We start from the raw sequence: 26,665 nt of genomic DNA, 5'->3' as shown, positions 1-26,665 counted from the left end.
CGTCCCAGCAGCCCAGCCAGCCTAGGATGTACAGAACTGGGACCTTCACCTCCTGAGGCCTACGCTAGACCTTCCCTCAGTGCCTGTCCCTGCAGCCCAGCCAGCCTAGGCTGTACAGAACTGGGACCTTCACCTCCTGAGGCCTACGCTAGACCTTCCCTCAGTGCCTGTCCCAGCAGCCCAGCCAGCCTAGGATGTACAGAACTGGGACCTTCACCTCCTGAGGCCTACGCTAGACCTTCCCTCAGTGCCCGTCCCAGCAGCCCAGCCAGCCTAGGATGTACAGAACTGGGACCCTCACCTCATGAGGCCTACGCTAGACCTTCCCTCAGTGCCTGTCCCAGCAGCCCAGCCAGCCTAGGAGGTACAGAACTGGGACCTTCACCTCCTGAGGCCTACGCTAGACCTTCCCTCAGTGCCTGTCCCAGCAGCCCAGCCAGCCTTGGATGTACATCTTGGCACCGCAGAACTGGGACCCTCACCTCCTGAGGCGTACGCTAGACCTTCCCTCAGTGCCTGTCCCAGCAGCCCAGCCAGCCTAGGCTGTACAGAACTGGGACCTTCACCTCCTGAGGCGTACGCTAGACCTTCCCTCAGTGCCTGTCCCAGCAGCCCAGCCAGCCTAGGCTGTACAGAACTGGGACCTTCACCGCCTGAGGCCTACGCTAGACCTTCCCTCAGTGCCTGTCCCAGCAGCCCAGCCAGCCTAGGCTGTACAGAACTGGGACCTTTACCGCCTGAGGCCTACGCTAGACCTTCCCTCAGTGCCTGTCCCAGCAGCCCAGCCAGCCTAGGATGTACAGAACTGGGACCTTTACCGCCTGAGGCCTACGCTAGACCTTCCCTCAGTGCCTGTCCCAGCAGCCCAGCCAGCCTAGGATGTACAGAACTGGGACCTTTACCGCCTGAGGCCTACGCTAGACCTTCCCTCAGTGCCTGTCCCAGCAGCCCAGCCAGCCTAGGATGTACAGAACTGGGACCTTCACCTCCCGAGGCCTACGCTAGACCTTCCCTCAGTGCCCGTCCCAGCAGCCCAGCCAGCCTAGGCTGTACAGAACTGGGACCTTCACCTCCTGAGGCCTACGCTAGACCTTCCCTCAGTGCCTGTCCCAGCAGCCCAGCCAGCCTAGGAGGTACAGAACTGGGACCTTCACCTCCTGAGGCCTACGCTAGACCTTCCCTCAGTGCCTGTCCCAGCAGCCCAGCCAGCCTAGGCTGTACAGAACTGGGACCCTCACCTCATGAGGCCTACGCTAGACCTTCCCTCAGTGCCTGTCCCAGCAGCCCAGCCAGCCTAGGCTGTACAGAACTGGGACCTTCACCTCCTGAGGCCTACGCTAGACCTTCCCTCAGTGCCTGTCCCAGCAGCCCAGCCAGCCTAGGATGTACAGAACTGGGACCTTCACCTCCTGAGGCCTACGCTAGACCTTCCCTCAGTGCCCGTCCCAGCAGCCCAGCCAGCCTAGGATGTACAGAACTGGGACCTTCACCTCCTGAGGCCTACGCTAGACCTTCCCTCAGTGCCTGTCCCTGCAGCCCAGCCAGCCTAGGCTGTACAGAACTGGGACCTTCACCTCCTGAGGCCTACGCTAGACCTTCCCTCAGTGCCTGTCCCAGCAGCCCAGCCAGCCTAGGATGTACAGAACTGGGACCTTCACCTCCTGAGGCCTACGCTAGACCTTCCCTCAGTGCCCGTCCCAGCAGCCCAGCCAGCCTAGGATGTACAGAACTGGGACCCTCACCTCATGAGGCCTACGCTAGACCTTCCCTCAGTGCCTGTCCCAGCAGCCCAGCCAGCCTAGGAGGTACAGAACTGGGACCTTCACCTCCTGAGGCCTACGCTAGACCTTCCCTCAGTGCCTGTCCCAGCAGCCCAGCCAGCCTTGGATGTACATCTTGGCACCGCAGAACTGGGACCCTCACCTCCTGAGGCGTACGCTAGACCTTCCCTCAGTGCCTGTCCCAGCAGCCCAGCCAGCCTAGGCTGTACAGAACTGGGACCTTCACCTCCTGAGGCGTACGCTAGACCTTCCCTCAGTGCCTGTCCCAGCAGCCCAGCCAGCCTAGGCTGTACAGAACTGGGACCTTCACCGCCTGAGGCCTACGCTAGACCTTCCCTCAGTGCCTGTCCCAGCAGCCCAGCCAGCCTAGGCTGTACAGAACTGGGACCTTTACCGCCTGAGGCCTACGCTAGACCTTCCCTCAGTGCCTGTCCCAGCAGCCCAGCCAGCCTAGGATGTACAGAACTGGGACCTTTACCGCCTGAGGCCTACGCTAGACCTTCCCTCAGTGCCTGTCCCAGCAGCCCAGCCAGCCTAGGATGTACAGAACTGGGACCTTTACCGCCTGAGGCCTACGCTAGACCTTCCCTCAGTGCCTGTCCCAGCAGCCCAGCCAGCCTAGGATGTACAGAACTGGGACCGTCACCTCCCGAGGCCTACGCTAGACCTTCCCTCAGTGCCCGTCCCAGCAGCCCAGCCAGCCTAGGCTGTACAGAACTGGGACCTTCACCTCCTGAGGCCTACGCTAGACCTTCCCTCAGTGCCTGTCCCAGCAGCCCAGCCAGCCTAGGAGGTACAGAACTGGGACCTTCACCTCCTGAGGCCTACGCTAGACCTTCCCTCAGTGCCTGTCCCAGCAGCCCAGCCAGCCTAGGATGTACAGAACTGGGACCTTCACATCCTGAGGCCTACGCTAGACCTTCCCTCAGTGCCTGTCCCAGCAGCCCAGCCAGCCTAGGATGTACAGAACTGGGACCTTCACCTCCTGAGGCCTACGCTAGACCTTCCCTCAGTGCCTGTCCCAGCAGCCAAGCCAGCCTAGGATGTACAGAACTGGGACCTTCACCTCCTGAGGCCTACGCTAGACCTTCCCTCAGTGCCTGTCCCAGCAGCCCAGCCAGCCTAGGCTGTACAGAAATGGGACCTTCACCTCCTGAGGCCTACGCTAGACCTTCCCTCAGTGCCTGTCCCAGCAGCCTAGCCAGCCTAGGCTGTACAGAACTGGGACCTTCACCTCCTGAGGCGTACGCTAGACCTTCCCTCAGTGCCTGTCCCAGCAGCCCAGCCAGCCTAGGCTGTACAGAACTGGGACCTTCACCTCCTGAGGCGTACGCTAGACCTTCCCTCAGTGCCTGTCCCAGCAGCCTAGCCAGCCTAGGCTGTACATCTTGGCACCGCAGAACTGGGACCTTCACCTCCTGAGGCCTACGCTAGACCTTCCCTCAGTGCCTGTCCCAGCAGCCCAGCCAGCCTAGGATGTACATCTTGGCACCGCAGAACTGGGACCCTCACCTCCTGAGGCATACGCTAGACCTTCCCTCAGTGCCTGTACCAGCAGCCCAGCCAGCCTAGGCTGTACAGAAATGGGACCTTCACCTCCTGAGGCCTACGCTAGACCTTCCCTCAGTGCCTGTCCCAGCAGCCTAGCCAGCCTAGGCTGTACAGAACTGGGACCTTCACCTCCTGAGGCGTACGCTAGACCTTCCCTCAGTGCCTGTCCCAGCAGCCCAGCCAGCCTAGGCTGTACAGAACTGGGACCTTCACCTCCTGAGGCCTACGCTAGACCTTCCCTCAGTGCCTGTCCCAGCAGCCCAGCCAGCCTAGGCTGTACAGAACTGGGACCTTCACCTCCTGAGGCCTACGCTACACCTTCCCTCAGTGCCTGTCCCAGCAGCCCAGCCAGCCTAGGATGTACATCTTGGCACCGCAGAACTGGGACCTTCACCTCCTGAGGCCTACGCTAGACCTTCCCTCAGTGCCTGTCCCAGCAGCCCAGCCAGCCTAGGATGTACATCTTGGCACCGCAGAACTGGGACCCTCACCTCCTGAGGCATACGCTAGACCTTCCCTCAGTGCCTGTACCAGCAGCCCAGCCAGCCTAGGCTGTACAGAACTGGGACCTTCACCTCCTGAGGCCTACGCTAGACCTTCCCTCAGTGCCTGTCCCAGCAGCCCAGCCAGCCTAGGCTGTACAGAACTGGGACCTTCACCTCCTGAGGCCTACGCTAGACCTTCCCTCAGTGCCTGTCCCAGCAGCCCAGCCAGCCTAGGCTGTACAGAACTGGGACCTTCACCGCCTGAGGCCTACGCTAGACCTTCCCTCAGTGCCTGTCCCAGCAGCCCAGCCAGCCTAGGCTGTACAGAACTGGGACCTTTACCGCCTGAGGCCTACGCTAGACCTTCCCTCAGTGCCTGTCCCAGCAGCCCAGCCAGCCTAGGATGTACAGAACTGGGACCTTTACCGCCTGAGGCCTACGCTAGACCTTCCCTCAGTGCCTGTCCCAGCAGCCCAGCCAGCCTAGGATGTACAGAACTGGGACCTTTACCGCCTGAGGCCTACGCTAGACCTTCCCTCAGTGCCTGTCCCAGCAGCCCAGCCAGCCTAGGATGTACAGAACTGGGACCTTCACCTCCCGAGGCCTACGCTAGACCTTCCCTCAGTGCCCGTCCCAGCAGCCCAGCCAGCCTAGGCTGTACAGAACTGGGACCTTCACCTCCTGAGGCCTACGCTAGACCTTCCCTCAGTGCCTGTCCCAGCAGCCCAGCCAGCCTAGGAGGTACAGAACTGGGACCTTCACCTCCTGAGGCCTACGCTAGACCTTCCCTCAGTGCCTGTCCCAGCAGCCCAGCCAGCCTAGGATGTACAGAACTGGGACCTTCACATCCTGAGGCCTACGCTAGACCTTCCCTCAGTGCCTGTCCCAGCAGCCCAGCCAGCCTAGGATGTACAGAACTGGGACCTTCACCTCCTGAGGCCTACGCTAGACCTTCCCTCAGTGCCTGTCCCAGCAGCCAAGCCAGCCTAGGATGTACAGAACTGGGACCTTCACCTCCTGAGGCCTACGCTAGACCTTCCCTCAGTGCCTGTCCCAGCAGCCCAGCCAGCCTAGGCTGTACAGAAATGGGACCTTCACCTCCTGAGGCCTACGCTAGACCTTCCCTCAGTGCCTGTCCCAGCAGCCTAGCCAGCCTAGGCTGTACAGAACTGGGACCTTCACCTCCTGAGGCGTACGCTAGACCTTCCCTCAGTGCCTGTCCCAGCAGCCCAGCCAGCCTAGGCTGTACAGAACTGGGACCTTCACCTCCTGAGGCGTACGCTAGACCTTCCCTCAGTGCCTGTCCCAGCAGCCTAGCCAGCCTAGGCTGTACATCTTGGCACCGCAGAACTGGGACCTTCACCTCCTGAGGCCTACGCTAGACCTTCCCTCAGTGCCTGTCCCAGCAGCCCAGCCAGCCTAGGATGTACATCTTGGCACCGCAGAACTGGGACCCTCACCTCCTGAGGCATACGCTAGACCTTCCCTCAGTGCCTGTACCAGCAGCCCAGCCAGCCTAGGCTGTACAGAAATGGGACCTTCACCTCCTGAGGCCTACGCTAGACCTTCCCTCAGTGCCTGTCCCAGCAGCCTAGCCAGCCTAGGCTGTACAGAACTGGGACCTTCACCTCCTGAGGCGTACGCTAGACCTTCCCTCAGTGCCTGTCCCAGCAGCCCAGCCAGCCTAGGCTGTACAGAACTGGGACCTTCACCTCCTGAGGCCTACGCTAGACCTTCCCTCAGTGCCTGCCCCAGCAGCCCAGCCAGCCTAGGATGTACAGAACTGGGACCTTCACCTCCTGAGGCCTACGCTAGACCTTCCCTCAGTGCCTGTCCCAGCAGCCTAGCCAGCCTAGGCTGTACAGAACTGGGACCTTCACCTCCTGAGGCGTACGCTAGACCTTCCCTCAGTGCCTGTCCCAGCAGCCCAGCCAGCCTAGGATGTACAGAACTGGGACCTTCACCTCCTGAGGCGTACGCTAGACCTTCCCTCAGTGCCTGTCCCAGCAGCCTAGCCAGCCTAGGCTGTACATCTTGGCACCGCAGAACTGGGACCTTCACCTCCTGAGGCCTACGCTAGACCTTCCCTCAGTGCCTGTCCCAGCAGCCCAGCCAGCCTAGGATGTACATCTTGGCACCGCAGAACTGGGACCCTCACCTCCTGAGGCATACGCTAGACCTTCCCTCAGTGCCTGTACCAGCAGCCCAGCCAGCCTAGGCTGTACAGAAATGGGACCTTCACCTCCTGAGGCCTACGCTAGACCTTCCCTCAGTGCCTGTCCCAGCAGGCTAGCCAGCCTAGGCTGTACAGAACTGGGACCTTCACCTCCTGAGGCGTACGCTAGACCTTCCCTCAGTGCCTGTCCCAGCAGCCCAGCCAGCCTAGGCTGTACAGAACTGGGACCTTCACCTCCTGAGGCCTACGCTAGACCTTCCCTCAGTGCCTGCCCCAGCAGCCCAGCCAGCCTAGGATGTACAGAACTGGGACCTTCACCTCCTGAGGCCTACGCTAGACCTTCCCTCAGTGCCTGTCCCAGCAGCCTAGCCAGCCTAGGCTGTACAGAACTGGGACCTTCACCTCCTGAGGCGTACGCTAGACCTTCCCTCAGTGCCTGTCCCAGCAGCCCAGCCAGCCTAGGATGTACAGAACTGGGACCTTCACCTCCTGAGGCCTACGCTAGACCTTCCCTCAGTGCCTGTCCCAGCAGCCCAGCCAGCCTAGGCTGTACAGAACTGGGACCTTCACCTCCTGAGGCCTACGCTACACCTTCCCTCAGTGCCTGTCCCAGCAGCCCAACCAGCCGAGGATGTACAGAACTGGGACCTTCACATCCTGGGGCCTACGCTAGACCTTGCCTCAGTGCCTGTCCCAGCAGCCCAGCCAGCCGAGGCTGTACAGAACTGGGACCTTCACCTCCTGAGGCCTACGCTAGACCTTCCCTCAGTGCCTGTCCCAGCAGCCCAGCCAGCCTAGGATGTACAGAACTGGGACCTTCACCTCCTGAGGCCTACGCTACACCTTCCCTCAGTGCCTGTCCCAGCAGCCCAGCCAGCCTAGGATGTACAGAACTGGGACCTTCACATCCTGAGGCCTACGCTACACCTTCCCTCAGTGCCTGTCCCAGCAGCCCAGCCAGCCGAGGCTGTACAGAACTGGGACCTTCACCTCCTGAGGCCTACGCTAGACCTTCCCTCAGTGCCTGTCCCAGCAGCCCAGCCAGCCTAGGATGTACAGAACTGGGACCTTCACCTCCTGAGGCCTACGCTAGACCTTCCCTCAGTGCCCGTCCCAGCAGCCCAGCCAGCCTAGGATGTACAGAACTGGGACCTTCACCTCCTGAGGCCTACGCTAGACCTTCCCTCAGTGCCCGTCCCAGCAGCCCAGCCAGCCTAGGATGTACAGAACTGGGACCTTCACCTCCTGAGGCCTACGCTAGACCTTCCCTCAGTGCCCGTCCCAGCAGCCCAGCCAGCCTAGGATGTACAGAACTGGGACCTTCACCTCCTGAGGCCTACGCTAGACCTTCCCTCAGTGCCCGTCCCAGCAGCCCAGCCAGCCTAGGATGTACAGAACTGGGACCTTCACCTCCTGAGGCCTACGCTAGACCTTCCCTCAGTGCCCGTCCCAGCAGCCCAGCCAGCCTAGGATGTACAGAACTGGGACCTTCACCTCCTGAGGCCTACGCTAGACCTTCCCTCAGTGCCCGTCCCAGCAGCCCAGCCAGCCTAGGATGTACAGAACTGGGACCTTCACCTCCTGAGGCCTACGCTAGACCTTCCCTCAGTGCCCGTCCCAGCAGCCCAGCCAGCCTAGGATGTACAGAACTGGGACCTTCACCTCCTGAGGCCTACGCTAGACCTTCCCTCAGTGCCCGTCCCAGCAGCCCAGCCAGCCTAGGATGTACAGAACTGGGACCTTCACCTCCTGAGGCCTACGCTACACCTTCCCTCAGTGCCTGTCCCAGCAGTTTATCATGACAGTGGCTCAGACCTCTAGTGTCTTGACTGACTGCCTCCCACCCATCCCTTCTCTGCCAGCCTGCTGTCTGTCATGCCTCGCCGGGTGTTCCATAGGGATGGACTCGGGTGCAGAAGACCCCCGGCCATTCGAGCAGAGACCCCCGTGCCCTCTGATACCTCTCCCTCTGCCCGAATTTGCTTGCTTAAATGGAGCCGCCAGGTCGAAGATTTCACCCAAGAGCGTGAGACAGGTACAGTTTCTGCAGATATTCAAACTATCACTCAACCTCAGATGTTGATATGGCTCTTGTGACCCTGCGCGAAACAGTGACATCAGCACAGGAACCAGTGTCTCAATGTGGCATGTATTCATGGTTTGTAAGGCGCATACAATAAGAACATACTGTTTCAAAGCGCCCACAGGGCAGGGAGGGAGCAAGAGTGGGCAAAAACATTAAAAACACAATATTTAAGAGCAGAAGGGGAAAAGGGTAGAAGGGATGAACCTACTATGCCTTGATATGATATGATAGGTTATTTATAACGCGCTTAATACCCAGAGGTTTCTAAGCGCGGGCCCGGGGATCGAACCTGTGGTGCTCCGTGTCGTCTTGCTTCCAAGATGAGCACGTTGCCCCTGAGCTATCCTCCCTTGTGAGTATTCAGAACGTGTAAGCGTAGCACGTGAACCGGATGTCTTAATGTGACATCCCTCAAACAACAAAGCAAAGCCATGGGCAGGGAAACACAAGGTCACTGTTAGGGCCACTTGTCATGCAGACGGGCAACAGCTGTACCTTAAACAGCAGCTCGCGGCTGTGAGAATAATTGTCTTTTTCAGAGAATACTTCTGAAAGTTCTTGGTAACTTCTCACAGCTTCTCTGCAAGTTGAAAACAGAAGCAATACAATTAGGGATATGAGCAATAGTGTATATATGTGTTTAAAGTTATCAGAAATCCTCACAATATTGCAATTTATAAACTACAGCAAAAGATGACATCATAAAACACACATCATTCACAAACCAACTCCCAGATTCTAAGAACACAAAACATATCTACATTTTCATACACAAATAGGCACATATGAAAATCTATGCAGCAGCCTAAACTTAAAAACTCCTACAAAATATTTCCTCTATGCACTTTAGTGATGCTATAGATAAGGGGGATACCTGGATTCCAGTTAAAATCTGTTTCCAGAAATGCGCTTGCCTGTATAATCTTTGATTACATAGAAATCTATTAAAGTGCTTGTGCCTAATTGTAAACGTCAGGGAACATTCAGGGACTAAATGCGCCAACGTTTCTGACTGCGCTGCAGCCTGACAATCTACAAAACCGCACTGGTTTTTCCACCCCCTTTCTAAATATAAAATATATATTGTACACCTGCAATACACAAAGGGACCACAAGAGGGAGTTATGAAACTCGGGGGGGTGGGGGGGGGGGAATTAGGCAAATGTAAAAATGCAAAGGCCACACGAGCGTGTCCTAAAACACACATGGCGTACACACCGGCAATACAGAGGCTACAGTGGACTACACGCTACAACTTCTCCCCGACCCTTCACCCCAGTCTCATTGGGATCTTTTGTAGACACCGGTCTGTGCCCCGTTTCACCTGGATGTCTCGTCCCACGTTCTCTTCAAGCGGTGCACCGGGTTCGACTGAAGAGCTGAGATGATGGCATAAAGGGAAGAGAAATTCTTCAGCGCGCGACACTCCTGCAAGGTTAGAAGGGAACAAAGTGAAGCAGGCCAGGGAGGAGGGTATTGACACTGAAGGTGTATGGGGGTAATAAAGGGAGAAGCTTGGGAAAAAGGGGATGAAATCAGATCCATGCATGAGGAGAGAAGGGGTCCACCTGTAGGGTAAGGGAGATTTGGGGTGCATGAAAGGCAAGTGGTGTCTTACCTCGGCCACCTTGATCCACTTCTCCAGGACCCTTGCACGTTGCTGAGGCCGCAATTGTGTGTTGCTGAGGCAGGAGCTGATGACCGCATTGGTCAGCTTGTTGAATTGGCAAACAGTTGCGCGGACACTGGGGCAGCGCGGCTCCTTCCCCTTCTTATCCCGCGCAGACCAGATGGAGCCCAGGCAGTGGTAAGGAACAACCCTCTGAAACAGGTCCTGCAAGAGAGCACGAAAAAGGGTGGGGTATCAGCTTTGACCCAGAGACTTCTGTGTTCATTGTCTAGAAAAGGGGCTACAGGTCCCGAGTGGTTCCCTAATCCCTGGCGAGTGGCAGGGAAATAGAAGTTACGCAGCTCTCAAAGCGAGCCATCACCAAGACCAAGAGATAATGGCTCCCAGTCATTGAGATGTGGAGAGATGTGTCCCTGATGGCTCAGGACGCATCGTCTTCTTATCTGCCTGAACTTCTCCGGTTTTGGGATAGAAGAATACTTACCAACTGGTAACGTTCTTTCAAATGGATGTTCCTCCAACATATTCTACATCTTTGACATGTAATGTCCACAGCTGTGTAGTTCGAAAACTTTTTCGGCAAAGGGCGTCCTGCGTCGATGTCGTCGGGTTGATGTCGCTCGAAGGCCTCCGTGGAGGGCGACGTTACCGGATGTTATAAATAGGACGCACAGCGCCCGTAGCCTCAGTTTATGTTTTTTTCGTCCGTAATGTGTGACATGCACATATCCAATGCCTGCTTGACCTCACGTAGCCTTGTGGAAATGTAAGCTGCAAATCGCAAAGGAAATTCTCCAGAGGGGCAGGTTGGGAGGGCGATGTGGAATACGTTGGAGGAACATCCAATCGAAAGAACGTTACCAGTTGGTTAGTAACTTGTTCTTTGAATGGATTGTGTCCTCCAACGTATTCCACATCTGACAGACTCCCAAAGCAGTACCAGAAAACGGAGGAGGGAAAAGAATTTAGAGTACCCAATCAGACGGCGGAATAAAGAACTGCCTTACCAAAGGCCATATCTTGACCATGGATCGTATCCAGGGAATAGTGTTTAACAAAGGTGTGGATAGAAGCCCATGTGGCTGCATCACAAATATTCCTAATAGGAACCCCCCCCCCCCCGGTGCAGGGCTGTGGAAGTAGCCACACCCCTACTGGAATGAGCCCGCAACCCTTCTGGTGGGTTCTTACCCGCCAATCGGTAACACTCGGTAATGGTGAGGATAATCCATCTGGACAAGGTCTGTTTGGTAACAGCCTGGCCCAATCGGTGTCCAGCATAACCCACAAAGAGTGATCTTCCACTCTGACCCTTGACATCCTAGAAAGGTAAAAGCTAAGAGCTCTCCTAGGATCCAACCTATGGAGTCGCTCCTCATCCTTACCAGGATGAGGAGGAGGATAGAAAGACAGAAGAACCACTTTCTGGCTCAAATGAAAATCAGATACTACCTTAGGTAGAAAGGAAGGACGTACCCTCAGTACAACCCTATCCTTGCAGAACACAGAAAAGGGCGGCTTAGATGAAAGTGCCTGCAATTCACACGCTCTGCGAGCGGAAGTAATCGCAACCAAGAACACCGTCTTGAAAGACAATCTCAAAGGACAAGAGTGGAAAGGCTCCAACGGAGCCCCCATGAGGAATTTCAAAACTGGAAAGGGGACGGCGGGAACACATTGAGGCCTTTAAGAAATTGGAAAATCAAAGGAATCTTAAAGTAATAACATTCTTCAGACGAGCGCTAGAAGATAGACAGCACTGCCAGGTAACCTTTAAATGGTACCCACTTGAAGGCCCCTGTGTTTCAAAGAAAGCAAGAAAGATAGAACCATGGGAATGGCTCACTGAAAAGGATCAACATTTTGTGCTGTGCACCAGTCGCAAAACTTACTGCACCGGTACAGGGATTTTGTTGCTGGCCGCCTGGCCGAAAGCAACACCTCCATCACGTCATCTGGGATGTCCCAAACCTTATACCTCAACCTTTCAGATACCAAGCGTGAAGGTTGAGGGTCCTGACCTCTGGATGGAGAACCTATAACTGGCGCACGAGAGCAGATCCTCTCAGTAGGGAAGACTGTGTGGAGGGCAGGTGGACATGTCTAGAAGGTCCGGGTACCACGCTCTCCTGCCCCAATCCGGAACAATGTGGGATCCAAACCTCCGTAACCTCCTTAACACTTGAGGAATGATGGGGACTGGAGGAAACCCGTACAGCAGTGGGAATGACCAATCCACTACGAATGAGTCTCCTAAGGCTCCTCTTGGAGGAAATTTCCTTGAGCAGAATCTCTCTCACTTCGGGTTGGCACTGATGGTGAAGAGATCCACTTGTGGGGTCCCCCAAAGGGCGAAGATCTCCAGAAGGACTTCCTGAGCCAACTCCCACTCGTGAGAGATAATGCTCGGCCTGCTCAGAGCATCCGCCGCCGCATTGTCCTCTCGGGCCAGATGAATTGCAGAGAGCAAAATTCCCCGAATTGCCCAGAACCAGAGCTGCATTGCCTCTCTGCACAACAGGAGTGACCCCACCCCACCTTTTTTGTTGAGGTAGTGCATGGCCACTGTATTGTCCGTCATGATCAGGACGCTCTTCCCCCACACAGACAGCAGAAAAGCCTTCAGGGCCCGCCTGATGGCCCCTCAGCTCTAATAGGTTGATGTGGAGTTTGGACTCTGATGGAGACCAACGACCGCTGGCGGTCAAGTCTTCAGCATGAGCCCCCCATCCTGTGAGGGAAGCGTCCGTCACTACAGTCACCCCCGGCCACGGTTGCCAAAACGGCTCCCCCTTTATCAGGTTCCCCTCGTTGGCTCACCACAGAAGATCCTGGGAGACCGAGATTGGAATCTGAACGGGATACAACATCTTGCCTGAGAACTGCGACCGCTGCATCTTGAGAGCCCACTGCAGGGATCTCATCCGCAGCCTGGCCTCTGGCACAATAAAACTGCAGGATGCCATGAGGCCGAGAAACCTTAAGAATTCGAAAGCCGGGAGACTCTGGGCCTGTTGAAACTTGTCCACCATCTGCACAATGTGAGGAGCCCTTGCCTTGCGAGGCAAGCACTTCCCCACACAGCCCCGATGTACTGGAGCTGTCGGGAAGATGTTGGGTGCGACTTCTTGAAATTGAGGGAGAAGCCCAGCTTGTGGAGGGAGCGGCAGGTGAGACCGAGGTGATCCAATGCTTGCTTGGGAGAATGAGCACGGATCAGCCAGTCGTCCAGGTAGGGGTAGACGTGAATTCCCCCCCTCGCCTGAGATATGCTGCCACCACCACCATTAGCTTGGTGAAGACCCTCGGGCGGAGGTCAATCCGAATGGCAGGATCCGAAACTGAAAGAACGAGTCGCCAGCCGCAAACCTCAGGTACTCTGTGCTTGGAATGAATCGGCACGTGAAAGTAAGCATCCTGTAGGTCCAGAGACACCAACCAATCCTGAAGTTGAAGGGTCTGGATGACTTCAGAAAGAGTTGCCATCTTGAACGTGTCCTTCCTGAGAAGTTTGTTCAACCAAGTCCAGGATGGGTCTCAATCCCCCGTCTTTCTTCGGAATCAAAAAATAAGGGGAATACCATCCCTTATTCCTCTCCGCCACAGGCACCAGTTCTATGGTGCCTTTCTCTAGCAGGGTCAAGATTTCCTGCACAAGGAGCGGATCTGGAAGCTTCAAAAAGAAATTCCCCGGTGGATTGTCATGAGGCCACTGTAGGAAGGGAAGGCAGTAGCCATGTGCTATTGTATCCAGAAGCCACGCATCCGAAGTAATAGCTCGCCATTCTTCGAGCTGCTGAGACAGCCTGCCCCCAACCGGAGAACCATGGGACATGGCATCATGACTATTTTAAAGTGGCTGCGGCAGCGCCTGAAGGCAACGAGGCAGCTGGCTGAGCGGCTTTGGCACCTCCATTTCCCCGACCACCACGGGTACATTTACACTGACCCCTTTGACTGGTGGCTCCTCTCATTCTACCAAAGGAGAAGTAGTGATGAAAATATCCTCCCCTCCACTGCTGTCCCCTAGGACGAAAAGGGGGACGTTGACGGACAGCTGCACTTAAAGATTTTGCCGCAGCTTTGGAGGTCTGCAACCTCTCAAGACTCTCGTCAGCCTTGCTGCCAGACAAATGAGCTTGCACATCCGGAGCAAAACCCGACTTCTGCAACCATGCAAATCTGCGTATAACAGTGTTCGCAGCCATGGACCGGCTCACACTGTCGCCCGTGTCCAAACCCGACTGAAGGGATTCACACATGGCATCCTTGCCATCTTGCACGAGAGCAAGGAGCCCATCCCTTTCTTCCCCTTCGGGAATATGCTCAGCCACAAGAGAAACAAAATTACACAGAGTGTGTGAAAATCTTGCCAAGGCACAAGTGGAGTTGGCTGACTTCAACGCCATACTCCCCGCAGAAAACACCTTGCGTGCCCAACCATCCCTATAAGGAGGGATGGTAGGGTATGCCGCCTGCCTCGAGGTGGCCGTAGCCACCTGAACCACCAAACTCTCGGGAATGGGGTGAAATGAAAGGTAGCTGGGGGTCACCACCGGAAGGGCTGTATTTTTTGGTTAACGATTTGTTAACTGCTGGAAGAGATTCCAGTGACTGCCAAGCAGCCGCCACCCTTTTCTGCAAGGTCAGATGAAAAGGTAAGACTGGTTCAGAGGAAAGCCCTTGATCCAAGATGTCCGTGAGATCATCCTGTGCAAAAGCTTCAGGAGGACTGCACCAGCCCAGATACTCTGTGACCCTAGCCATGAGCTTCCTGTAGGATGACTCAGCATGAGCCCCAGACTCAGGCCTGCCAAATTCCACTTCCGGAGAAGTGTCTAAACCACTGCCATCATGAAGAGTTTGCCTCAACCCTTCCAATTGACTGTCTCTAGAAAAGACAGGAGCCACATCAGGCTCAACAGGGTCCATATCGAAGTCTGACCTCTCTTCCTCCTCATAGACGTCATCCAGAGGGAGGCAAAAGCCTTGCCTTTCGACAGAAGAGGGTCTGGAGTCCACCACAGGCCTCACAGACTTCGAAGTAGCCTTCCTTGGAGGATCCACAGTATCAGGGATCTCCATCTGCAAAGTTTGGGCAAAAAGCCCCGAAGGCGTTGACGGCTTCGGCGTCGATTACAGCACTGAGGGCTGGTACAAAGGCAAAGCTTTGACGTCGGTATCCGACGGACACGGCGCCTACAGAGTTGACGCCGACCTCGAGCCCTTACCAGGTTTCTGCGGTCTCGCTGGAGACGAGGACCGAGACCTGGAAGCACGTCTCTTGCGACTATCCTGAGCCTTGTCCGAACGGGACCTCGAAGGTTCCCGATTAGTCGCGTCGAGGACCCGAGCACGAAGGCGTGCCAGCCACGGTACGAGACCGTTCCTTGCTGGCTACAACAGTAGACGTGGACAGAACTGTGCCCTGCGATTGACAAATCACTAACAATTGCTCTCTAAAAGGCAGCCCATTCCTCTGGAGTTGAGGACTTTGTTGGACAACCCCACATGCCTTGCGGCTCCATCCTCCGAGGACGACGGGGAAGGTGACTGGTGACGGCGCTTCCTAGAATGCCGAGACGATGTGGACGAATGGCGGGAACCACTCGGGGACCGAGATCCCTGGGCCTCCTCCCGATGCAGAGCATCGCCCCTCGAATCGTCGGTGGATATCCCCTCGGACTTAGATTTATGGGACTTACCTACCAGAAGCTTTCCTCTACGTTCCCCCAAGGCCTTAGCAGTCAGCAACTGTCATTTGGAACAGTTGTCGGGGTCGTGACTCTCGCCCAAGCACCACAAACAAATGCGATGCGGGTCGGTAATCGACATTTTCGACTTGCAGTCCCGGCAAGTCTTGAAGCCAGACCGCGGAGTGGGAGGGGTTGAAGAAGAAGACATTCACGAGCAATACACGAGGTGCTCCGAGTCTCCGAAGCAAAAACGTTTGCAGAAAAATCGGAACTGAAGCTACGGACGCTGTGCGTCCTATTTATAACATCCGGTGACGTCGCCCTCGACGGGGGGCTTTGAGGGACATCGACCCGACGCCATCGACACAGGACGCCCTCTGCCGAAAAAGTTTACTAACTACACAGCTGTGGACATTACATGTCAAAGATGTGGAATATGTTGGAAGACACAATCCATTTGAACGGCCAGCTTATCGATTGGGTAACAAGTGGAGCTACTACCCAGAGAGCCTGCATCTTCTGCGACCATATTAAATGCATGTTCATGTGGTGTTACCAAACAGTTGAGTCCGGGAATCCCATGAACAAGCTATACCTTAGACATTAAATGTTGGCCACCTAACTTTCAGGGACCCTGTGAGATGGGAATGTTGGTGATCCATAGAACGGATGGGTCGTGCCCTCCTTATCCCCTTACCTGCCAACAAGGACTTCAGTACCATTCAGGTGGGAAACCCAGCAGTCTGCTCTCTCCACCGGCTCTGTGACTGTGGCATCAAAAGGCTTTAGAAAGTTCCCCCCACTCTCAGCCCGTCTCTCTTCACCCAGAGTGAGACACCAGATGTTAGGGAACACCCACCCAAGTGTTTATCAAGGACACTGGACAAAACTAATAGTTTTTGGACCTGGGCGTGATTGTCCCCAGTTATCATTTATTCCTAAGGCCCACCCTACTGCTTTCCATTTCCCACTAAGCAATGTAAGAGTTTGGAATGGTTAATGAGATGCCTAAGGGCTGTCATCCCAAAACCCTACTGCCATTGGCCCTCAAGCTCTTCCCTTGATCGAGTGTTCAGATCATACGGCCCTCTTCCCATCCTGAGGGTCTGACACTCTGGTCTGTGGATAGCACAGTCCCTTCTGCATGGCTGAACCCAGAAGACATGTGGTCCCGTGATGACACAGATTACCACGCCTGCATTTCTCCTTCTGGCAGATGTACCACATTTGGCCCAGGCCCAGGAGCCTCTGTATTAGGCTTCAGATTGTGACAAAGACACTTAAAATGAGACTGTGTGACCAGCACATATGTAATGTTGAGGTCAGAAGTAGGGTTCTAGGTAAACCCAGTGACGTTTGAACATGTTAGTGTCTTGTAATGGAAAACGCGTTTCCAGGAGGGAGATCGGCATCCTCAAACTCTCCATCTGTTTGGTGGAGAGTAGGAACTTGGTGGCAGTGAACCAATGTTCTCACATGGTATTGCTGTTAGAAGACCTAACCGTTTCTCTGGAGTTCTGGAGGCACCATATCGGCAATGAGGCACGACTTACCGCATCCAAAATGGTCAGCTGTGCAGCAACGTGGTCCGCAAGTAAGATGAGAATGTCCAGGACCTCTCCCGGTGAAGTGTTGCCCGACTCCGGCATCTCAGATATGGAAGGCTCTTCAGCTTCTGCCGAGGAAACAGAAAAACAGTTCAAGAGCATTCTCTCAGCAATCGTGCCTCCTGCATCTCCCTCTCACCCCCACTGTGGGTGATGAAGTTTGGAGTGCCCGATTCAGTCTGCCACTCCCAGTCTCCTTCTTCCAGACTGTCTCCCTAGGTATTACCAGCGCAAACCCTGGCAAGTACTTCAGGAGGTCGGAGACATGTGCCCTAACCAACAGTGTATGCAAACCCCTGGGTGGTCAGAAAGGCAGTACTGAAGGTGGCAGCTTTGAACTTTCCAGGCCGCATGTTACGTTCCGATCACTCCGCAGGAAGCCTCTACTGGAGAACCACCAGACATGACCCACACATCAACCAATTTACCAGTCCCCCACAACACACGCATGGATACACAGTACTGAATCTACATGCCTGTAGCAGATTCGCAACTTCTCACAGCTATGCATATTTTGACCCCCATGAGGTTAGATACTCAATAGTCCTTACTAATCCTGTAACACCTACCTCGGAAATCACCACATGGCATGTCCAATTACTCTCTGATGACCGACAGGAATCCCAGAATCCTTTTGGCTCTAAAGCAGCCTTCAAGTTGTTTTAGAAGGCACCACACAAACAGAACTCTTTACCCCCTCACCTTTTCTTTCAGAGGTGTTTGGGCTTGCGGCATGCAAATCTGTGAAAGCTACCGTGGTGCAAAGGCATGGTTTCAAAAAAGTAAATTCTTACATGCCACCCAGGATCTTTGAGGTTTGCATGCTTCTCAGAGTAGCACAACACAGGAGTTGGCATGGAGGCTAAAGGTGTCCATTTCAACAGCTTACATCCTGCTGATTGGCTCCTTGAGCAATTAGGTGAATATGAAAATCCAATCTATAGTGTTTTGGGATGGTCCAGAGCACCATTTGAGCTCAGAGCGAAGTCTTCCAGGCAATGTCTGCGTGTCCATTGCAGGAGCATGGAGACCGATCGCATTCCAATATGGAATTTCCAGCACACATTGCGGGTCCAAGGTTACAAACAACCGATACTCAACTCTGATCCGGTACTCCAAGCCCTTCCAGCATCAAGCACGAGTTCTGCTGCCGATAGCAGCTATCAAAACAATTCCGGTCATGGAATGGTCTGGTCAAAAAAAAAAAATCACAAATCTAAACTGCATAGTAAAAAATAAAAAAAGATATGAATTCTACTTAAGACCGTGGGGGTGGCAGATATTCACTTCCTGTGTGAGCTGTGATCAGGAGAGTAATGAACGGGATTTTCCAGGTCAATAGTTTAATATTGCACTTGTAACTGGGTTTGGAATGTCGTGTACGTTTGGCTCCCTAAAAAATTCAAATTTATTTGAAGAAAAAGCCGTTTATGCACAGTACGTACTGTGAAATATTTAAGAAAGCATAAAGACTAAAAATATTTAAAATAGAAAAAATTAAAATAAACTGATAAAGGTAAAAAATTGGCAAAAGTAATATTTAGAATCCCCGGCAAGGCCTATCATTGCAGTTCTATGTAATTTTGTCGAAATGTAGTGATTGAGGGAGATTTGGCCAATTTTTATTTTTTGATTGAGTAATTTCAATGCAAATGTATGCAGGGGGACAACCCCCGCCACCTCTCCCCACCCCCACCTTTTTTAATACCCCAACAAACCCCCCATATATATTTGCTTTGAAATTTGTTGAAGACAAATTAGACAAATTCTCCCTCGACCTATTCTGCTGCAGCAGAATCTACGTATCCCTATCATTGAGATTCTGCTGCAGCAGAATCTCTGTATCCCTATCATTGCGATTCTGCTGCAGCAGTATCTCTGCATCGCTATCATTGCCATTCTGCTGCAGCCGAATCTCTGTATCCCCATCATTGCGGTTCTGCTGCAGCCGAATCTCTGTATCCCTATCATTGAGATTCTGCTGCAGCCGAATCTCTGTATCCCCATCATTGCGATTCTGCTGCAGCCGAATCTCTGCATCGCTATCATTGCCATTCTGCTGCAGCCGAATCTCTGTATCCCCATCATTGCGATTCTGCTGCAGCCGAATCTCTGCATCACTATCATTGCGATTCTGTGAGTATAGATTATTCAGCCCCCCTTACAAGAGGATGTAGCTACATGTGTACGGATGAGGGAGACCGGCGCCTGGAAGTGATCCTGATCAAGACACCGTCTGGGAAGATTCCGTGGGGGATCCAGCAAGTGATGAGTTACAAACCACGCTTTTCCTTACAGAGGACACAAAGCAACATCTCAGGAAGCCCACATTCCAATGCCGGAAGAATGCAGTTGAACCAAATTATTTTGGACAGCTTTGAGGTGCAACCTACCATACAGGTATTATTGCTAGTTTGTTAAAGGGATAGCACAGGTATTTCCTGGTTTTAGATTTATGTGGTTTGGTGAGCGAAAGTAGCAAGCTCCGGACAGGACTCTCCTCTTTCCAATCTTTAATCTGCCACCACGCTGCGCGGGAGAAGCAAGATGGCTGGAGCGGGGATGGGACGAAGGGTCTCTGTCTTTTGCCTCCAGGTGCATGCTGGGTGCTTTTGCCTTTACTCAATTGCCACTACTCTTTGCTTTTATGGAGATGTCCCCTCTGCCCCCTGAACTTCCACTTTTTCTCCACCAATCCTGCTACAGCTACCCTTGCCTCCGTTTATTTCTCCCCTCATTTTATTAAATATGTGTTCTCGATTGATCCCGAGAACAGCCCCTTTCCACTGCCATCCTGGTAGATCATTTTGGGGCGAGATGCAGACATGGCTACAATCCGTCCCCGTAGCAGATCCGGCGGCTAGTGAGATGGCACCGGGCACATCTCATAGGCGCCATTCCAGGTCCTCTGTCCTGAAACCAGATGTTTGTGGACTACGAAATCTGGTAGCTCGATGGACTTGAGCAAAGGAGACGACTCCGGCACCAATACTAAAGTAGGTTATTCTCCCATCAATCTGCTCCTCCTGTTCATGCTCAGGATTGCTGCAAATAGCTTCCTCCCTCCCCAACACCAGGCGATATGTGCAAAAACCACCTCCGAGGAAGAGGTAACGCTACAGCGCTGCTGGAGTTCCTAAAGAGCCCTTCAGCCCTCATAACCAGGACTTCCGTCTGCATTCACCGCCACTCACCCAAGTGGGGGGCCCACTGACAGAATTTCTAACTATCTGGAGAAATTAGAACGAGAGGGGCTACCAGAGTCTGTGTTCCTACGTCAATACACTACAAACCACCATCAAAGCGAAACTAATTTCTTTTGTGGCCGGAGGTTGTGTCTTTACTGAAAAAAGGGGTGATGGAAAAGGTATCACCCCCGGAAAGACAAAGGCCAGGTTTTCTCCAAAAAAGTCCTGCTTGCCAGAACAGGTAGAAGAAAAGCACTGGCCAAATCTGGTCCTCGAGCCCCCAACAAACTCATTAAGAGCTTGCCTCAATGGTAATGCGGGAGTCTTTTTGCCCCAATAATGTAGTAGACTACCACATGACGTCTTGGGAACTTGGGTGCACGTGTTCCCAAATCTCCATTTGAGGCATCTACAAGCGCTTCCAATGTTGCACGGAGGCAGAAGGCCCTGCCGCTTCAGGGTTCGTCCGGTTGGCTTGCCATTTTTTGGTTGGGGGGGGCGAGTTTAGTGGTGGTGGTGGAACGTGCAGAGCACCCCAGTATTCACCGGAATCTCACTCCTGCCAGTTGGAGGAAAGCGAGGAGTGCTACATGCCTGTTGGGGAAACATGGCCATCCATCGCAAAGAGAAGACCGCCCTTCTCCTGCCATGCCCCGACCATCTGGAACTCACTAAAAACGTGGCTCGTTCAACAACACCTGCCAGGCGAATCAAAATCCCTCTCGCCCTCCACCAAGAGTACTGCATTGCGGTATAAACTGCTCAAACTAATTGCAGCACAATCCTTTTGTAAAGGGCTTCGCTGCTCTTGAGCTAGGTTCACGCTATAAGCAATCACATTAAAAAGGCTCTTCTACAGAACCTACTCTGCGACATGAACATGTGCCCTTCCAGGGTGAAGTGCCCGGTGTTAGCCAGGTGCTGCACAGGGACACACGCCTGTCACTCTGCCCGGTGGCCTCTCGCTTGGGCCTCCTGTTCCCATCCATTTTCCTAATCACCGGCACTCACACCTCTTACATGTTAATGGGCTGGAAAGCCCCCTTTGGGGTGGGACCAGGCCTGATTTGCATATGTCTTTCCCCTTTGCAAAGGCTTGGCAGGGGAGGTCTGTAGGGTTGCTCAGAGCAATGCCAGTGGTGAAGACGAATTCTGAACCTTCCAGCCATCAGCTCCTGTTTTGATGTTAATGGCGTAGGCCATGGCTGGAAGGGGCAGTACAGCACTTTACACGACTCAAGGATTTATGGGGCAGGTTCCAGGTGGCACAAGTACATTTGTATAGCTCAAGCCATACATGAAATCGAACAGCTCTGGCTTGCAAGAGTCAAATGGTTCTTCGAACAAACTCATTGGAGTGCTCGTGAGGAAGGGGACAGTGGGTAGGCCCTAGTTGGCGTCCAACACATTACAGCAGTGGTACTCTGCGTTCTTACATTTCGGCCGCTGTGCTTATTCCTTCTAAATGCAGCAGATTGATCAGTCGGGGGCTGCCAGATAGAGGGCGTTAATGACTGTTCTATTAATGGCCTAACCTTCACAGATATTCCCAGCTATTGTTCCCAAAACACTTCTGGGCCAGTGAACTGCCTTGGACTCCTAAGCAGGGTGAAGCACCCAGCCCAAATAAGTCCAGTTATGTTGAAGGTCTTGTGTTTGCCCCCAAACGTACATTATCTCCCCCAAGAGAACCTCTTTGCCCTGCAAAGATAATTTCAAAACCCTTCAATAGTAAAGATAAACAGCCTCCCCTCTTCAAACCACGGACAGATCCCAGTTGCGGGCTGTACATAGAATGTACATGTAATCCTTTGCACTAATGGGGCAGTCAAGTTACACGCCTTACAGCAGAAGGTGACCTTTGCTGGATGACCTATTTCCAAGAAGGACGAGAGCCAGGCTCTGTTGCCCAATGAGGCCGTTACAATTCCATCACCAGGTAAACTGGTTTCACCTCCATTCCTACAAAAGGCTGTGTCTGAATTCCAAGGTAATCAGGGAACATCTTCTCGAGTTCCTTTCCCAAGCGGCGCCTCCCTCAGAGAAAACTGCATGCCTTCCAAGCGAAGAGTGCACTCGACTCTTATTTGGACAGAACTGAGGAATGCATACAAACAAACCAAGACCCTGAAGTGGCCACCTACTCCAAGGCATACCTAATTGCATCAGGCGTAGGACTATGCTACCAGAAAGGCGCCAGGGCCCTCTGCTCCATTCATCACAGCATTACTGCGCAACATGGACACTTAAGGTCTTGTGCAGACACTCCTGCCTGGTGGACACTTGGATGGGACAGGTACTCACTCTTGAGCTACTCCCGGCTGCCCTCAGAAGTACTCCCACAGAAACCACTTCTCACGCGTATGCCTGTGGGCGGGACGGCTGCCTGTACGTGTAGGGGGGGGGGTCGGGGGGAAGTTACCTGTAACAGTAGTTCTCCAGCACAGCTAGCTTGTTCGATTCAGAAGCCACCGCTCTACTTCCACCAGTATGGGCGATGAGCGTTGGGCGATGAGCGTTGTACGAGAGCAATAAAACTTAGCCCCAGCAAAACAGACATCTTGGCAGTGCAAGTACTGCCAGAGGCCTGGCCTCAGCCATTCGTCGTCTCAACCACTGTAGGGTAGTAAGAAATGTGGGGGTCTCATTGGACAGCGGGCTGGCTGTGGTTCCATGATTAAGAACAGTTCTGACAGTCTTAAAATGCTGAGGGGAATGGCCCCCCTTCTTTCAGTTACCCGCTGAGCATCCGTAGGATCTGCGCAAGTCTTACCTCATCTGGACTTTGCAACCTTGGTGTGCTTGGGGCAGCCTGTGGATCAGATTAATTGATTGCAGAGAATCCTGAATGAGTCTTGCCTCATCTGGACTTTTCAAAACCTGGCATAATTGGGGCAGCCTGTGGATCAGATTCATTGATTGCAGAGAATCCTGAATGAGTCTTGCCTCATCTGGACTTTTCAAAATCTGGCATAATTGGGGCAGCCTGTGGATCAGATTCATTGATCGCAGAGAATCCTGAATGAGTCTTGCCTCATCTGGACTTTTCAAAATCTGGCATAATTGGGGCAGCCTGTGGATCAGATTCATTGATCGCAGAGAATCCTGAATGAGTCTTGCCTCATCTGGAATTTTCAAAATCTGGCATAATTGGGGCAGCCTGTGGATCAGATTCATTGATCGTAGAGAATCCTGAATGAGTCTTGCCTCATCTGGACTTTTCAAAATCTGGCATAATTGGGGCAGCCTGTGGATCAGATTCATTGATCGCAGAGAATGCTGAATGAGTCTTGCCTCATCTGGACTTTGCAACCCTGGCGTGCTTGGGGCAGCCGGTGGATCAGATTCCGTGATCGCAGATTCTAGAATGCTGCATCAGTGTTGCTTCCAGTCCCGCGTAGGTCATACACCTCCAGCTCGTTGTACATTGCACTGGATGCCAATCAAAATTGGGAGTGAATTTAAATCTGTGCAGTTCACCAGGCATTCTATAGCCAGGACATCGATTCCTGTCGGACAAAAGGTATGAATGGCCTAAAGCAGGGGTCTGCAATCTTTGGCTCGCCAGATGTTTTGGACTAGAATTCTCATAAGCCCTAGCCACCACAGTCGATGGTGAAGGATCATGGAAGTCGTAGTCCAAAACGTCTCAACCTCCAAAGGTTGAAGACCCCTGGCCTAAAGGATCCTTTTCAGCTTTACCGGCCTCCACTGCCATTTTAAGAAAACATATTTGGTGGGTGCAATTTTTCAGTTCTGGCCTCAACAAACAGAAAAACCACCCAGGACACATTTCTCTTGAGGAAATACAGACAAAGAAAGTCAGCCACAGGGTTCCCACGTGTGCTGCTGTTCTTCAGCGCTAGCAAGTGGCCTTCTGTGATGAAGGTTCTGCACTTAAGAGAAGCCTTCAGACCAACTACCTACACAGTCCAAGTGATCTTCTCCACCCCTCGGGGGACACCTGTACATTTTTGTCTTTCTGTTAATTGGCTTCCCGAATCCAAAGCGAAAAGCAGCCATTCTTTTGCCAAGGTTTCCCCGAAGTCTAGCGGGTCAGAGGAGACACCCTAGCACTGTATATACACATCTGGGCAGGACACTCTGGCTGGCGTCTACTGTTACAGGAGAGTAACTTTTCCATGATAAATCCGGAGACGGTGCACAATGGGCCCAACTGGGGGCCATAGCCAGAGATGAATGGCTTGCGCTGTTTGAACAGTCAAGGGACATATGATATGATATTTTATTTCTATCGCGCTTGTACACAAGTGTTTCAGAGCGCGACAAGGCAAGGGGAGGGAACAGGGGAGAACAAAACAGCGATCTTACTAGGCCCATCGACATTGAGAAGGCGCAAGTGCATGGGAGAGGGGGAGGGGAAAGGTGCATGGAAGGGGAGAGGAGTGGAAAGTGCGAAGCAGAGGAGAAACAGATAAATAACAATAAATAAATAATAGAGGCAACAAACAGTGGTAATGCAGCCAGCAATTTGCAAGTGCTAGGTTTAAGGCAGCAGATAGGGTAGGTCTGATAAGTACAGGAAGAAAAAGGGGTGGAGGCTGTATGGGTACAGATACAGACCCCAGTGCAAGGGGTGGCCTGGAGGCAGTGCAGGAAGTGGCAGGGTGAGCAGGTACCTGGGCCCCAAGGACACAGGGTGGCCAGGTGCACGGTGCCAAGAGAGAACAGATCAGCAAGGGAGAGGGGGCGCGAAGGCAGAAGAAAAGAGGAAGGTCTTGAGGTGCTTCCAGAACCGGAGATGGTTCTCCTCAGGGTTTAGACTGGCAGGGAGACTGTTCCAGAGGGAGGCCCCAGCCAAAGACAGATCTACCTCCAGCTCGTTTCTTTGAAAAACGACTGACCCTGAGGTAGAGGAGCGAAGAGCTCGAGAGGGGAGGTATTTGCGGAGGGATGGCTGAAGGTATTTTGGAACCAGGCCGCAGAAAGCCTTGTGGACAATGCAGGGGGTTTTGAATTTAATCCTTGCATCCACTGGGAGCCAATGGTGAGATTTCAGAGCTGGAGAGATACGATCCCAGGGCTTGAGGCCAAGGAGAAGTCTCGCAGTCCTGTTCTGGATTAGTTGCAGAGGGCGGAGAGTAGAGGCAGGTAGATTTAGAAAGAGGCTGTTACAATATTCCAGAGTTTGGGATAGCATGAGCTTCTGGGGGAAGGAGAGGAAAGGCAGAGTACCCCTGAGGAGGTGCAGTCGGAAATATGAGATGTGGGTGGAGTCAAAGAGGACCCCGAGGTTCTTAGCCTCGCAGGTGGGGGTAGGAGGAGGTCCAAGGGAGGCTGGCCAGAGAGTGAGGGGAAAGGATGGTAGGATGGTGACGGTGTGCCGATGAGGAGGATCTCTGTCTTGCTCATATGCAAATAATAAGCAAATGTCTCCCAGGTCTCAAAGTTAAGAGTGTCCCCATCACACAACACAGACACTTTTTGCTATTTTGTGTAAAGAAAATAATTAAAATTAAATATAGAGAGTTTTCAGAAAACATGATTCACAACCTGTTGGTTTGGAAGGTTTATAGTCACTATTTCGAATAACATTTGGTCGAAAGTCAAAATGTCGAAAAAATAATGTCGAAAAAAAACATTTCAAATGTCTTTTTTAGTTAGTTTTTTGTTCGAAATGGGGGGGTTCCCCCTCAAACCCCTTTTTTAATATTTTTTTTCTGTTTTAACCATTGTTTTTACTTGCGGAACCAAAAAAAAAAAACATGTAAATAAAAAAATAAAGCATTCGAAAAAAATGTTTTTCATTCGACCAAATGTTTGACATTTTGACTGGACACCGGTTTCGAACACCCATCAGGGGGGTTCTTCTACCTTGCACCCTTATATCACCCGTAAACCTGGAAGGAACCTTGCCAGATTCTGAAATGGCTCAAGGCTTGGCCCCCAAACGTGTGCGCCTGATGAGTGTAAGGCTGCGGTGAAGTCATTCCTTCACATCAGACCACGGCTACCTGTTTTTCTCGGATCTCCCATTTTTGGATTGGGAGCGTGGCTTCGCCAGAGATCAGCAGGCAGGTGTGCCATTCAACTTGCAAGAGTCTTCCTCTCTGACATGGCTTAAAAAGCAACTCTTTGGGTGGGTTCCTGGGGTTCCTCTGCTGAATCTGCTGTCCTGGGGGACTTCGCTTTGTCCTCCAGACCTCACCTGGCTACTAGTTGAACTAACTGAGGTTGTTGGAGCCAGTCATCTTCCTCAGAGAGCTGAAGCGGTACAGTCCCAGACACCTTTCAAGAAAGTCACACCTGAACTAACACAAGCGATGATCAAATGTAGAATACATCCTAATACCATCGACTTTGGTACTGAACCCAGGCGCATCGGCCAACCAACGAACAGATCAGCTCCCTAAATGTGTATGAGTGATCAGACCATTGCCAACCAGATTGTCCACCAGATTGTGACAGCTGACAAAGGAAGCTGAAGAGGTTGCCAAAAGGATC

The 26,665-nt window shown here is 53.0% G+C and overlaps 1 protein-coding gene across 5 annotated transcripts in view; it reads right to left on the bottom strand.

The window, feature by feature from the left end:
- RGL2 (ral guanine nucleotide dissociation stimulator like 2) overlaps positions 1-26,665 on the bottom strand; it is a 309,124-nt gene that overhangs the window by 75,277 nt on the left and 207,182 nt on the right. For all 5 annotated transcript variants that reach the window (XM_069635222.1, XM_069635226.1, XM_069635225.1 and 2 more), the window contains 4 exons: positions 16,959-17,080; positions 9,698-9,913; positions 9,404-9,507; positions 8,575-8,659 (listed from right to left, as the gene is read on the bottom strand). In XM_069635222.1, the coding sequence (XP_069491323.1) occupies positions 8,575-8,659; positions 9,404-9,507; positions 9,698-9,913; positions 16,959-17,080 (527 nt within the window). The remainder of the gene's footprint in view (positions 1-8,574; positions 8,660-9,403; positions 9,508-9,697; positions 9,914-16,958; positions 17,081-26,665) is intronic.

This window comes from Ambystoma mexicanum, chromosome 13 (assembly GCF_040938575.1).
Source record: "Ambystoma mexicanum isolate Mex_15411 chromosome 13, UKY_AmexF1_1, whole genome shotgun sequence".
Classification (NCBI taxonomy): Eukaryota; Metazoa; Chordata; class Amphibia; order Caudata; family Ambystomatidae; genus Ambystoma; species Ambystoma mexicanum.
This window is presented reverse-complemented; position numbering and strand designations above follow the sequence as displayed.